The sequence below is a fragment of the Squalius cephalus genome, assembly GCF_949319135.1.
Source record: "Squalius cephalus genome assembly, chromosome: 6".
NCBI lineage: Eukaryota > Metazoa > Chordata > Actinopteri > Cypriniformes > Leuciscidae > Squalius > Squalius cephalus.
In genome coordinates, this window is record NC_137127.1 from 2040808 (window position 1) to 2056004 (window position 15197).

At 37.3% G+C, this 15197-nt stretch overlaps 2 protein-coding genes across 2 annotated transcripts in view; one reads left to right on the forward strand and one right to left on the reverse strand.

Annotated features, from left to right (window-relative positions):
* The window catches only part of rec114 (REC114 meiotic recombination protein), a 12462-nt gene extending 2592 nt beyond the window's left edge, over positions 1 to 9870 (forward strand). Inside the window, exons 3-7 of the mRNA XM_079873878.1 lie at positions 2240 to 2323; positions 4159 to 4338; positions 6114 to 6185; positions 6332 to 6497; positions 9792 to 9870. Of these exons, the coding sequence (XP_079730004.1) occupies positions 2240 to 2323; positions 4159 to 4338; positions 6114 to 6185; positions 6332 to 6496 (501 nt within the window). The 3' untranslated portion in view covers position 6497; positions 9792 to 9870. The remainder of the gene's footprint in view (positions 1 to 2239; positions 2324 to 4158; positions 4339 to 6113; positions 6186 to 6331; positions 6498 to 9791) is intronic.
* The window catches only part of nptnb (neuroplastin b), a 55031-nt gene continuing 48600 nt past the window's right edge, over positions 8767 to 15197 (reverse strand). Inside the window, exons 7-9 of the mRNA XM_079873868.1 lie at positions 10134 to 10155; positions 9946 to 10040; positions 8767 to 9861 (exon numbers count right to left, since the gene is read on the reverse strand). Coding sequence (XP_079729994.1) covers positions 9980 to 10040; positions 10134 to 10155 — 83 coding nt within the window. The 3' untranslated portion in view covers positions 8767 to 9861; positions 9946 to 9979. The remainder of the gene's footprint in view (positions 9862 to 9945; positions 10041 to 10133; positions 10156 to 15197) is intronic.

The following is a 15197-nucleotide window of genomic DNA, read 5'->3' on the forward strand; positions in this document are numbered from 1 at the left end:
TGTGGGTCCTGGTTACACATCGCCTGTGTCCTGGTGAACATGGCAGTCGTGTGGCATTGAGGTTGTTAGTAGAGCCCTCTTCTGACATGCTTGTGTAACAGCAAAAATACCTTGCACTCAATGACTCAATGGAGAAAATATTTTTTAATTATCGAGGCATCCACCCACACATCATCCTTGCATTGTTGTTGCAACTCTTGCATTGTTAAAAAACATTCATATTTTCTCCAGAAAATAACATTTTGGCTCTAGTTGTTAACTACAGTGTGTTAAAGGGTTCGTTCACACAAAAATGCAAATTCTGCCAATAATTACTCTCCCTCATGTTGTTCCAATCCCGTAAGACTTTAGTTCATCTTCAGAACACAGATTAAGATATTTTTGATTAAATCTGAGAGCTGTCTCACTCCTCCATAGGCTTCTCTTACTGAAACTTGACGGCCCAGAAAGTTAGTAAAGACAATGTTTAAAATAGTCCAAGTGACTATCGCAATACGTCAGAACGCAGGCTCACTACTGTCCCGAATTAGCCAGGACGTCCCGTATTTTGGGTCTAATTTATTTGTCCCGTACGGGACCTCCCTTGTCCCGATTAAATAGACTGCTTCGCTGATCTAACCACTGACTGATACAACAGCAACACGACACTTTAGTGATCACGAGACCGCATCATCCAATCACAGTCCACACTCACGTGCATCAGACCATACGAATAACAGACTCTAAATTGAGAATTAAAGGGATAGTTCACTTTGAAATTAAATTTTGGTATGTTTTAGCTTACCTCAAGGGCATCCAAGATGCAGGTGTCTTTTTTTCCGCAGTAGTTTCAATTTTGATATTTTTAGGTCAAACCGTTCTTGTCTGTCAGTCATATAATGCAGGTCTATGGTCACCACCTCAAAGAGCATGCACAGAGTCCAAATTAAAACAATTCCCCATCGTCCAAATTAAACAATTCCCCATCGTAAGTACACATTGATGGCCTAAGACACGAAACGAGCAGTTTGTGTGAGAAAACGAACAGTATTTATATGGTTTTTACCTCTTGTAACACAACCACGTCCAAGTGATCTGAGGGCGCGGGCGCTTCCTGGTGTGTGACGTGTGCGCTGACTGGTGCATAGATATATACACTAGATGTCGCATTAAAGACATTTAAGACAATGTGTACTTACGATGGGGAATTGTTTAATTTGGACGATCCACCTACTATCCCTTTAATTATTCTTTTGGGACAAATTATTGTTTGATTTGCGAACAGAATCCTCTGCTGTCTGGTCGCTCCCGTTCGATCCGGAGATTCCGGACTCGCGCTAACGCCAAATCCCTTTCACTGTCCGGCCGGGTTTTGATTTCAGCAAATCAGTTTTGGTGAATTCAAACAACGTGATTATTGTTCAACATCCAGCCACGCAAGAAAACATGAAATCTTCCTGAGGGAAAAGTATGCCATTACTTTCTTTAATTTCTTTAAAATGTAGTGTATAATGTTACAAAAGCTTTCTATTTCAGATAAGTGCTATTTTTTTTTAACTATGGTTTGTGTGTAATGTGACTTTTTTGTGTGACCTTAAAATTCGTTTTAGAATTAAATTGTACATAAATTTTAAACACATACAAACCTGAAATGACATATACTGTGTGATACAGTGCAAATATTTTGAGTGTCCCTTAATTTCCTGTAAAGAACCACGATTGTCCCGCATTTTTCTTTTCTGAAGTTGGCAACCCTAATGTGAACTCACTCAGAGAAACACAGAAGAAAATGAATAGTGGAATAAAGTCGTTATTTTTGTGTGTTTTTTTGCGCACAAAAAGTATTCTCGTCGCTTGATAAACTTAAGGTTGAGCCACTGTAGTCACTTGGACTATTTTAACACGATACCTTTACTAACTTTCTGGGCCGGCAAGTTTTAATAACAGAGAAGCCTATGGAGGAGTGAGACAGCTCTCAGATTTAATCAAAAATATCTTAATTTGTGTTCTGAAGATGAACGAAAGTCTTATAGAGTTGGAACAACATGAGGGAGAGGAATTACTGACAGAATTTTCATTTTTGGGTGAACTAACCCTTTAACTGATCATTTGTTTGCAGTGGGATTGACAGACTGCATTAGAAACACTGGAGGAGGCTGCTCTGCTTTAACGATGTGTTTTCAGCCCGATATAATCCTATTAAACGAGTCTCTGCTCGATAATGATGATGTGTGGTGTGGTCCTGTTTTCTGTTTTGTAGGAGGGTTTTTCTTTGCTCAATGCACAGAGCTTCCTGAAGATCCAGCATAAATCAGACAGTCTGCTGTTCAACATTACTTTAAAGGTGAGAATATTCACTGTGATATTTTTTCTTTTCTTCTCACATTTCACATTTTTTTCTTTTCACTTGATTTGCTTGTGTTGTCCTGAAGGCAGGCTCCGCCTCTTTGTCCTTGAAAGCAATAAACAATTTTAATATGCAAATTTAAATAAAAAAAAAATAGCTGCTTCTGAGTGACCTTCATCTTACAGCTCAAAGACAGACTCTGTGCCTCGTTAATTAAGCTAATGATCTCTTCTCCAACAAAAAAAACTCATGAATACTGATGCTTACCTTGAAAACAAACAAGTCCCTATAAGTTGCATTATTGTTACAAACAGCACTGCATCTTATCCACCTTATTCCTGACGATCTTACTGCGTTATTAATTTAAGACTGATTAATTAACATAAAGACTGAAACTAATAATTTCAAATCATAATAAAGCTGATGCGTCAGTTTGACTGAATGAGCTGTCAACTTTCTCTCATGATTTATTTTCAGACATCATGAGAATAACGTAACTCTTGGTATTTTAACGTGACATGTTATAACAAGAATATCTATGGCAAGAGCTTGTTTAAGTCGCTGCATTCGTTTCCTTGTGATAATTTAATTTTTTCATTTGCATTTCACTGTAAAACTATGCAAAAATTACAGCATATTCTGCACATTTGTGGTCTGTTCTCCCGATTTAGTTTACGATATATATCCCATTAATAATTCACTGGAATGCACAAAGAATCTCTAATTTATCTCCTCAATCCTAACGTCTCTTCTTTCCTGGTTTGTTTTCACATATATAAATACAGCTGTAAATATAGCTGCAGGCAGCGATGCGGGGGAACAGCAGTGCAGAGCAGGAAGAGCAAAAACAGCAGAAACCGAACATGCATGAAAAAACAGTGAAATTGAACTCAAAATGAACAGAAGTTCAGATGAGAATGAACACAGAATGAACAAAAACAAACCTATTTCTAATCCAAGAGAAAGAAAGATTAGAACAACACTTGAATAATAAAGGAATCGAAATGACACAATATTCCACAATTTTTCTAAAGTCGTCCCACGCGGGACTCGAACCCACTGTCTCTGGATCAGATGCCTGTCACTTATGTCGTGGCACCACTGGGAAGACGTGCATTCACCAAGATGCCGATGTTCTATAATTCAAGTGAGAATCAACTCAAAATGAGTAATTTTTACATGCGCCACATGTCTTATTTATTGAGCTCCTTCTCAGATAGACGCCATGTCTGGAACTCAAGCATCTTTGCACCACTTCTGGGAATTGTCCCAGCGTCTAGAACGCAACTGATGCTTTTTCAAGCGTCTCCATACTTGAAAAACCCCGGAAAACTACTTTTAAACAGGAAATGACGGAATATTTACGTACATATTTACAGCAGGTCTATTTGCACGGGATTAGCATTACCTGAGGTCATTTTTCCGGACCTTTTTACTGAAAGTAAAAGTCTCTGTAATCTTTACTGACATTGTCCGTGATGATCAGTGAGATGCACATTCGGACGGGACTAAAGTCACAGAGAAGCTCTGGTGATTATTACTTTACTCCTCCTCCTACACTAGTCCCGTCCGAATAGGGCTTTAGACTGTGTCTTAATTACTAGTGTGACCAACTAGCGTTGAGTCAAGGGGCAATCAGTCTTACTTTCTAGTATCAAATCAGACCAATCTACGTTTTTATAGAACTGACTTTAAACAGTTATGAACAGCCTTAAAGAAAAAAAAAATGTGATGACTAAGTAGTAAGACTAGTCTTAACCGTTTATGCAACCGAGGTCAGAGTGTGTGTGTGTGTGTGTGTGTGTGTGTGTGTGTGTGTGTGTGTATGTAAGGGAGAGAGCCGTTTGCTCAGACTGCAGTTTGAGGGCACCAGTCGAGCAGAAGCTGCAGATTTCTGTGGAAAAGCTGTGGAGAAACTGCAGGATTATGTTCCCGTCCAGGAGCACCTGATCAATCCTGCATCTGCAACAGCCAATCCTGAGGAGCCTGAGACATCTACACAACAACAGCAGGTCAGAAATACTCATCCATCCATCATCCATCCATCCATCCATCCATCCATCCATCCATCATCCATCCATCCATCCATCCATCCATCCATCCATCCATCCATCTATCCATCATCCATCCATCATCCATCCATCCATCCATCCATCCATCGTTCCATCCCATCCTTCTATCCATCCACACATCCATCCATCCTTCCATCCAGACGTCCATCCACCTAAAATCCATCCATCCTTTTATCCATCCATCCATCCATCCATCCATCCATCCTTCTATTCATCCATCCATCCATCATCCTTCTATCATCCATCCATCCATCCATTCATCCATCCATCCATCCATCATCCATCCATCCATCCATCCTTCTATTCATCCATCCATCCATCATCCTTCTATCATCCATCCATCCATTCATCCATCCATCCATCCATCATCCATCCATCCATCCATCCATCCATCCATCCATCCATCCATCCATCCATCGTTCCATCCCATCCTTCTATCCATCCACACATTCATCCATCCTTCCATCCAGACGTCCATCCACCTAAAATCCATCCATCCTTTTATCCATCCATCCTTCTATTCATCCATCCATCCATCCATCATCCTTCTATCCATCCACACATCCATCCATCCTTTTACCCCATCCATCCATCATCCTTCCATCCAGACGTCCATCCACCTAAAATCCATCCATCCTTTTATCCATCCATCCTTCTATTCATCCATCCATTCATCATCCTTCTATCCATCCACACATCCATCCATCCTTTTACCCCATCCATCCATCATCCTTCCATCCACACGTCCATCCACCTAAAATCCATCCATCCTTTTATCCATCCATCCTTTTATCCATCCACACGTCCATCCACCTAAAATCCATCCATCCTTTTTATCCATCCATCCTTCCATCCACACATCCATCCACCTAAAATCCATCCATCCTTTTATCCATCCATCCTTTTATCCATCCACACATCCATCCACCTAAAATCCATCCATCCTTTTTATCCATCCATCCTTCCATCCACACATCCATCCACCTAAAACCCATCCATCCATCCTTCTGTTCATCCATCCATCCATTTAATGTTTGTTAATATTAAAGGGAAAACTATGGGTAAACAACGGTGGTATGTACTACTAGAGCTACTATCTATCTGGACTTACTGTACATAATATCATCAATAATAATTAATCAATAATCAATAATTAATCAATAATCAAGCGATAAACTGGTAAAATGACAAGACAATTAATGCATGTGATGTGATGTACAACAGAATATTTATGTAGGACAGGAAATAATGTAGGACAGAATGATGAGATTCTTTATCTTTAATATATAATGCACCAATTAAGTGTGCATAATTAGACCAGACATTTAGACATTTACTTAAAAAATACCTTTTTGTCAGCTTTGATTTAAGTTAATTAAAACAAATAATGAATGTTATTTTGGAATTTTCATCACTAGGTGGTGCTGTTGCCACATGAGAATATTTAAATGGGCGACGAGTGAAATAATCCCACCCTCAGCAGAACTGCTTATTTGTGAATCTGATGTAAACACACAGACTTGAGGCTCTAAAGGGACAAAGGGAATTCTCCTTGTAAAATATGGTTAGTCACGTTGTCTCCCCGCGGCAGGGATAAGAAAGATTCTCAGGGATGAGGATATTCAATTAGTAATGACAGTATTGATCGGCTGGTGAGGCCCTCCGCGTGAGTCCTGAGACTATAATGAATGAATCTATTTCTGTTTCCACTTCAGGCCCCTGAAGATGCACCACGGGAGGCCCCTGCCGTTGCCATGGGAGCGCTGTCAATCAAACACCTCTCTCAGGTACCATGATTACACTGAGAGCCTGTATCTGGTGTTGACTCGCTGAATTAGATGCTGTAGTCAGTGATATTCTAATGTGACCTCTGAGATGTCATCCGTGAAGTGCACACTGACTTTTTCATGCATTATAATCTCTTCCTCTTCAGTTCTTCCTGGGCGAGTGTGAGCTGTCCCTGCCGATGGCGTATCATCAGAGCACGCTGCCCTCTGGAGGCCTGGAGGCGTTACTGCGCCTCTGTCTGCTGGATGCTGGTTTTCCTGCTTTCGTGGAGGAGGTCGAGAACAAGCTAAAGGAGCTAATGCAAGAATGAGGTAGAGCAGAGCCTGTTAACTGAAACTATTTAAAATCAATTTGTTAAATTAAATTAAATATAAATATCAGATTAAAAAATACTTGTAATTAAAAAAAATAGAAATAATACCTTGGCAACTAACTGAAATAAAATAAGTTGTACTAAAATTACTAGGACTAAAGCTGAGATATATATATATATATATATATATATATATATATATATATATATATATATATATATATATATATATATATATATGTATATATAAAACTGAAATATAAAAAAACTGATAAATATTATAAAAGCACAACAAAATTACTCAAATTAAAATGAAAGTAAAATATAATAAAATTAAAGCTCATTTAAAACATTAATACACTGCTCAAAATCAAGAAAAAAATGGCAAAAGCATATAGTAAAACTACTAAAAATAAAAATATATACGTGTGTGTGTATATAATCAAAGATAACTATAAATAAAACTATATTAAATACTATAATAGTATATAAACAATACTAAAATAACTGCTCAAAATCAAAACGAATAAAAATGACAAAAGCACATAAATTTACTAAAACTGTAATTAAAATTAAAATGAAGAAAAAACTAAATAAAATAAAGCTTATTCAAAACATTAATAAATACTATGATAGTTTATAAATAATACTAAAATAACTCAAAATCAAAACCAGTAAAAATGACAAAAGCACATAAAATTACTAAAACTGGAACTAAAAAATAAAAATAAAAAAAATATAAAGATGATTCAAAACTATATTAAATACTATAATAGTATATAAATAATACTAATATAACAGCTCAAAATCAAAACTAATAAAAATGGCGAAAGCACATAGCAAAATTATTACAAATAAAATGAAAGCACACATACACACACATATATATATATATGTATGTACACTCACCTAAAGGATTATTAGGAACACCATACTAATACTGTGTTTGACCCCCTTTCGCCTTCAGAACTGCCTTAATTCTACGTGGCATTGATTCAACAAGGTGCTGAAAGCATTCTTTAGAAATGTTGGCCCATATTGATAGGATAGCATCTTGCAGTTGATGGAGATTTGTGGGATGCACATCCAGGGCACGAAGCTCCCGTTCCACCACATCCCAAAGATGCTCTATTGGGTTGAGATCTGGTGACTGTGGGGGCCATTTTAGTACAGTGAACTCATTGTCATGTTCAAGAAACCAATTTGAAATGATTCGAGCTTTGTGACATGGTGCATTATCCTGCTGGAAGTAGCCATCAGAGGATGGGTACATGGTGGTCATAAAGGGATGGACATGGTCAGAAACAATGCTCAGGTAGGCCGTGGCATTTAAACGATGCCCAATTGGCACTAAGGGGCCTAAAGTGTGCCAAGAAAACATCCCCCACACCATTACACCACCACCACCAGCCTGCACAGTGGTAACAAGGCATGATGGATCCATGTTCTCATTCTGTTTACGCCAAATTCTGACTCTACCATCTGAATGTCTCAACAGAAATCGAGACTCATCAGACCAGGCAACATTTTTCCAGTCTTCAACTGTCCAATTTTGGTGAGCTCGTGCAAATTGTAGCCTCTTTTTCCTATTTGTAGTGGAGATGAGTGGTACCCGGTGGGGTCTTCTGCTGTTGTAGCCCATCCGCCTCAAGGTTGTGCGTGTTGTGGCTTCACAAATGCTTTGCTGCATACCTCGGTTGTAACGAGGGGTTATTTCAGTCAAAGTTGCTCTTCTATCAGCTTGAATCAGTCGGCCCATTCTCCTCTGACCTCTAGCATCAACAAGGCATTTTCGCCCACAGGACTGCCGCATACTGGATGTTTTTCCCTTTTCACACCATTCTTTGTAAATGCTAGAAATGGTTGTGCGTGAAAATCCCAGTAACTGAGCAGATTGTGAAATACTCAGACCGGCCCGTCTGGCACCAACAACCATGCCATGCTCAAAATGGCTTAAATCACCTTTCTTTCCCATTCTGACATTCAGTTTGGAGTTCAGGAGATTGTCTTGACCAGGACCACACCCCTAAATGCATTGAAGCAACTGCCATGTGATTGGTTGATTAGATAATTGCATTAATGAGAAATTGAACAGGTGTTCCTAATAATCCTTTAGGTGAGTGTATATATATTTTAAAGCCAATTCAAAACTAATAGTATATAAAACAATACTACCCGAATACTGCTCAAAATCCAGTTCCGCCTTTGATAAGCTCCGCCCCCATTGGTTACTGTTGCTAAGTGAGAAAAGCTCCACAGAATGCTCATTAACACAGGAGTATTTTGGAACCTTTATTCTGAAAAAGGAAACAATTGGTTTCACATAGTTTGTAATGGCTTTAGCTCCACCCACTTCCTCGCTCGTATGTTGGTCCATTATGGTGACACACACACACTGTATTGATCAGTTGTCATGCAACTACAGCAGTGCAGTTCACAATGCGAAGCACCCTTATCTCACCGTCCCGTTAAAGCTTTATTATTCTCAGAAATTAAACAAACCCACCCCACCTTACAATTGTCAGTAGGTCTATATGAATACATATTGCATAGGATTATAGCCATGCTGTACAAGAATCATCTCTTCTTCTAAAAAGAAACGACATTTAAAAAAAAAAAAAAGATATATTATTTTTCTTTTTTACAGATGCTATTGTAATATTTGAACACTTACAGCACCACATGTACAAGACGTCTAAATAACTCTAGAAAATAAATGTTTTACATGTATCCATTTCATTTAATACAATATCAGCTTTTTTTAAGATTAAATACTGTTCTGCCACTCACAAAGGTTCTTGCATTCTAGTTTAAGACAAAACACCTCCTTTTAGTATTGGATGATAAACTGTACAAAGATCTCGATGATTCCTTACTTTTTTATCCATTTAAATTTCTTTAAAAACACACACGCACACACGCTGATATGCTCTCTCTCTCTCTCTCACACACACACACACACACACATAGGTTATTCATTTGGATGCAACGCCATTTAAAGTAACAATAGAAAAACGATATCTGAATCTTATTAGATTATGTTATTGCATGCATTCGAGACAACATGTAGATATGAAAAAGAATTAGTGCAGCAGGAGGGCATGATAAAAGAAAGAAATGCAACGTTAACAGCACATGTAAAATCATCATCACCACCTTCATGATTCAGTCAGCGTCCACATTCACACACACACCATGAGCCTGGATAAGGCAAACTTAAGACAGTCTTTATTGTTCGTTTGTGCCAGTGTAATGCTGTCATTATTGTTGTTTTCTTCACCGCGTGAGGAAGGTTGTGCGTCGCTGAAGATCGCCAGGAGCTTCTCCTCTCCTCCGGATGGTCAGGATATGCAGTTGGTCATCTGGGAAACGAGAAGGGATTTAATCAACTAAAGGGAACATTTGCATGCTGGTTTGTAACTCAGAATGAATTGTAATGCGTAAACCTTCAGCGCTTTTCAACGTTGGTCCGTCGTCGGCTCAGTTTGTGTTCCGCTGTCGTACGTTTTTCTCTTTGTGGTTGTTCGTAGAGTTCGTTTTTCTGGATGACGGATGTACACGGTTCACAATCAATACATGCATTGGTCACACAAGTGTTAATAAATAAATGAATGTTCATAAATTGTGTTCTTACATTGGTCCAGCTGGTTCATCATCTTCATCAGGGTCGAAGAACATGCAAGAAAAAAGACATTAATCACAAATGGAACAAAATGAGAGGATAAACATGCTTGTTTTTCAGTTATTTTCACTTTAAATGGTTGTTATGGAAGCTTGTTTCCACCACAGAGTGAAAAATAAAAAAGGTAATTGCGACTTTTTAATCTCACAATTCTGAATTTTTATCTCAGAATTGCATGATATAAAGTCAAAATTGTGTGTTATAAAGTCAGAATTATGAGATATAAACTCGCAATTGCGAGAAATATACTTGAAATTCTGACTTTTTTTTCTCAGAATGGCATGTTTAGATCTCGCAATTCTGACTTTATAATACGCAATTGGGAGATATAAAGTCAGAATTGCATGATATAAAGTCTCAATTGCGTGTTATAAAGTCAGAATTGTGAGATATAAACTATTCTGAGGTAAAAAAAAAAAAAAAAAAGTCCGTCTTTTTTTTCCTTAGAATTGGACTTTATATCTCACAATTGTGAGTTTATATCTCACATTGCGAGATGTAAACTCGCAATTATGCATGTGTTATAAAAGTCAGAATTGCGTGATATAAAGTCGCAATTGCGAGAAAAAAAGTCAGAATTCTGACTTTATAACATGCAATTGCGACTTTATTTCACGCAATTCTGACTTTATATCTCGCAATTCTGACTTTATATCTTGCAATTCTGACTTTATATCTCGCAATTCTGACTTTTTCACGCAATTCTGACTTTATATCTCGCAATTCTGACTTTATATCTCGCAATTCTGACTTTATAACATGCAATTGCGACTTTATTTCACTTAATTCTGACTTTATATCTCGCAATTCTGATGATGTAAACTCGCAATTGTGAGATAAAAAGTCGCAATTATCTTTTAAAATGTTTTATTCTGTGGCGGAAACAAGCTTCCACAGGTTATTATAAAATGCAACAGCGGGAGAATAATTGTTTTTGAAGTAGTTATATTATTGAGACCGAATGTGCTGATCATGCTGTCATGTTTTATTTTCTGTCTGGGCTCATTGTGTCACATTTGCAGTAGAAACACACAATTGTTTTTTTTGGGAGATTGCTTGGAAATGTTCCCAGGATCTCTTTAGTGAAGATATTATCTGGGTTCCCAAGGTCAGCAAAAACATGGAAATAGTTACACAATGTAAAACTGTGAGTGCAATCTCATATAAAAAAAAGAAAGAAAGGCCAACACTTTACAAGAAGGTTCCATTAGTTAATGCATTATCTAACAGATTAATAAATCATGTAACAAATTTATTTCTTGTTATAGTTACCAAAAACAAGGTTCAAGCGCTTTAAGGCCTTTAAGTGGAATTGTACGATAATACACCCAAATTAGAGATGAAAAAGACCATTTTCTACAATTTCAGATCATTTACCATCATGGAAATATTGTTTATGACAGCTATGGCGCCACCTATGGTCTGATCGCCATAAAAGTTTGCATGCTTGTTTACAATCATATGTCATATGTGCTCACCTATTTCGTGAAGTTCTGGAATTGTTTAGGAATCACAGGATTTTATCTTTGTACACTCGGCCACGCCCATTTTTATAGCTATCCAAAGGGGAAACATTTTCTATTTTTTTTAATTTTTGGATAATTATTGACCTAGAGTGTCCAGAAAATAGTCCTGCACTAGTTTTATAGAAGTTGAGCAAAATACCAAGGACTAGTTAGGCTAACCCTAACACACAAACAACATTAAAAGCTTGATTTCCACACAGGGGAACTTTAACCTTGAAACAAAAACTGCTTTACATGAAAATGTGATATGTACAATCGTGCATAACAGATAGACTTGTCATATATCATTGAAAAGGTTTCAACTAGCAGAATACAACGATCATATTTGTTTTAGTTAGAGATATACCAAGTATTTGTATGAAAAACATGCACATGTAAACAGCATGTTCATTAAATATTATGAACTGATACAACTAATTTTAGTAATATATTAGAAAATGTTGAAATTAACGTTAGCTATGATTAATAAATGCTTTAAACGTATGCATGTTTTCTAATGCAAAAAAATTGGAACCATGTTGTAAAGTGTTACCAATAATCCTTATCCATTAATCATAAACCCCAGCACAAGACTCGGGTCCCGAGATGTTTAGAGAGCGGGTTATTGCTGATGCAGAAAGGTTGTTCAGTTAGAGGTCACGAGTCTCTCCACAGACAGATGGGTAGTTCTGGTTAGTTTATGCATGTCACATGCGCCCACAGACCGCAGCATTCACAGCGCCGGACAGCAAGCAGGTTATGACAGGACAATGTGAGTTAAAAACCTCATCCTTTTAAATACACACCCATCAGATCAACACAAAATAAGCCATCTGTTTTTTTCCTCACTACATATAACAGATAAAACCCAGACAAAATCGGGTCGGGCCACATCTGGTACATGTGGATTCAACGTTTACCGGATGTGGGCCGACACTATGGCCTCGTTTACACTCTCAGTGAAATGTGATCCAATTCCGATTTTTTGCTCATATGTGACACAGATCGGATGTGTTCTATGACCGTGTAAACAGGAAAAAAACGCATGCATTCGGATATTTCGAGATCGGTTTCAGGCCTCATTCATATGTGGAAATAAATCGGATATGTGCCAGTGCACATATTATTAGCACTTTTGAGCTAACTCGGGTACATTTACATTGTTTTAATGTTGATTAATGTACACTGTCCCCTTTCAAAAATAATAAAAATTTGTTTTCATTACAAGCATGTCATGTCATAATTAATTCTTAAACAGAATTATGCTTGTATCATATTTGTTATCCAAGTTTTTTTATGGAAAAATATCGTAGACGGTGAGAAAAACGTTGTCTCTTATCATTTCGGATAGCTGTATGCTATGCTACTATCTAAGCTAACTAAAAAAAAACACTAAGAACGAGATGTGTTTAAATTCACAATCTATAGCTTCGGTTATATACTAGTATATGAAACATACAAGTTAAAATATATTAACGCAATTCAAACGACTTGTAACCATGCACTAAAGCGATTACCCATAAAACGTGCTTTGAACCAATCGGATTGCTTGGGTCCTAAGCTGGGACTCATCACTTCAGTGGGACTCGACACTTCACAACAACGGCACTTTAACTTTATGCAAATGTGGCTATAACGACCCTGATGCACATGTGATCAGTCTTCTCTCTGGTACTGTGATCAGTGCAGGCAAGATGGAGGAGTTAAAGGTGCTGTAAGCAACGTCTTATAGGAATACCACACATAAAATGGCTCTGCTACCTGAGAGATTTCACTGTAATAGGTGCCATGAGGAATCACATCTGTCTCTGACTGCACTTTAGATATACAAAGACAGTGCACTCACATTACTTTGAATGGTAGAAAGTGCAATGCACAATAGAGGGTTTGAATTAACGTCACTTTCACGCAGGAAAACGGGACTGAGTGGCAGAAGAGCTGCTGCGTGACTGGATTTAATATGGGAAAACGCCAGTAAAACGAACTATTATGAGTTTAAACTAAAGGATGGACTCGATATATTGTTCCTTACAACTTACCAAAGATCCAGTGATCATGGATATTAACATGCAGCAGGAATCGTGTTTCCTCACATTTATATGAGCCTGATTTTGACGCCGGGGAAACACATAAAGCAAATTAGCCTGTGAACGCTTTATATAAACACAATATAGGTGTAAATCCATGTGACCACTCATATCAATGTTAAATATATCATGATATTCAGCTAGTTTTTGCCAGTGTTTATTTAAAAACGTCCAATTATGCAGAATATACGATGGTAAATATTTAATTGATGAGTTGTCAATACAATATATAACAATACAGTATATAATGTATGATTTTACCCCATAATTCAGCATATTGACACAAAATGAAAACTGCAAATCCAGCTTTCTCTGCCGGGATCCAGTTGTTTCTGTGAATCCATTTGCTTCTCTGTTCTGTAGCCTTCGTCAATCTGTAAAAATATACCTCAGATTTCTTGTCAAATCTAGTTGTACAGTCAATCTCAAAGCTCTTTCCCGTTTTAGATGTGTTTTGAGTGTTTTTTGCGGTGTTCACGCTGAAAACTTCTTGCCACTCAGTGTGTGTAACGTCATGCGCATACACTCTATATGGCAGAATAAGTCCCGCCTTCTAAATTAAAGAGCCAATCAGCAGCTGGTAAAGTCATTGCAGCTGCATGTACACTGTAAAAAATGATCGTTGGTTTAACTTAAAAAAGTAAGTTACCTGGTTGCCTTACAATTTTTAGTTCATTGAAATAAAAAATTTGAGCTAATGCAATGAAGGAAATTGGTTCAATTAATAGAAACTCAAAATATTATGTTATCTGAACCACATTAATTATCTAAGTTGATTTGACAAAAGATAAAAAGTTGTGATAACAAATCATGAACTTTTATTTTTTACAGTGTAGAAGCTCCGGATAGTTCTGAGACGCGCGCTTAGGACTCTGGAGAGTTTGATGTTTGATGTTTCCCCATTCAGAAAGAGCTGTGCTTGCACGACTAAAATAGTTGCCCAAGAGGCGTTTCAAAGATGGCCGCCGAGTGAAATGACTCGGCCAAGTTTTTTTTAGCCAATCAGAAACATTCTCCAACTGTCAATCATTTAGCATACGTTCAGGGTTACTGCCATCAGTTCGGCCAACGCGTTTTAGAAAAGCAGAACATCTGGTTAAAAGCAAAATTGCTTACAACACCTTTAATTGGAAATGTCAATTAACATTCATCTTGCTCATGATATAAAGCCTTATTTTCAGCTGCTTATATACTGTACATGGAGTAGAAACCATTTTCCCTTAGAAACTAGTACATTTTACAAATAATTACAAAGAAACAGCAAGTAAAATTGAATCAAAAGCTTCATTTTGAAGTAGAAAGACTTCAAATATACATTATATTTTATAGTGCGCTTCCTTTCTATTACAGTATGCACATTTTTAGTAGCAGGATCTTATTTATTTATTTATTTATTTACCAGTAATACATCACATTTGTGGTCA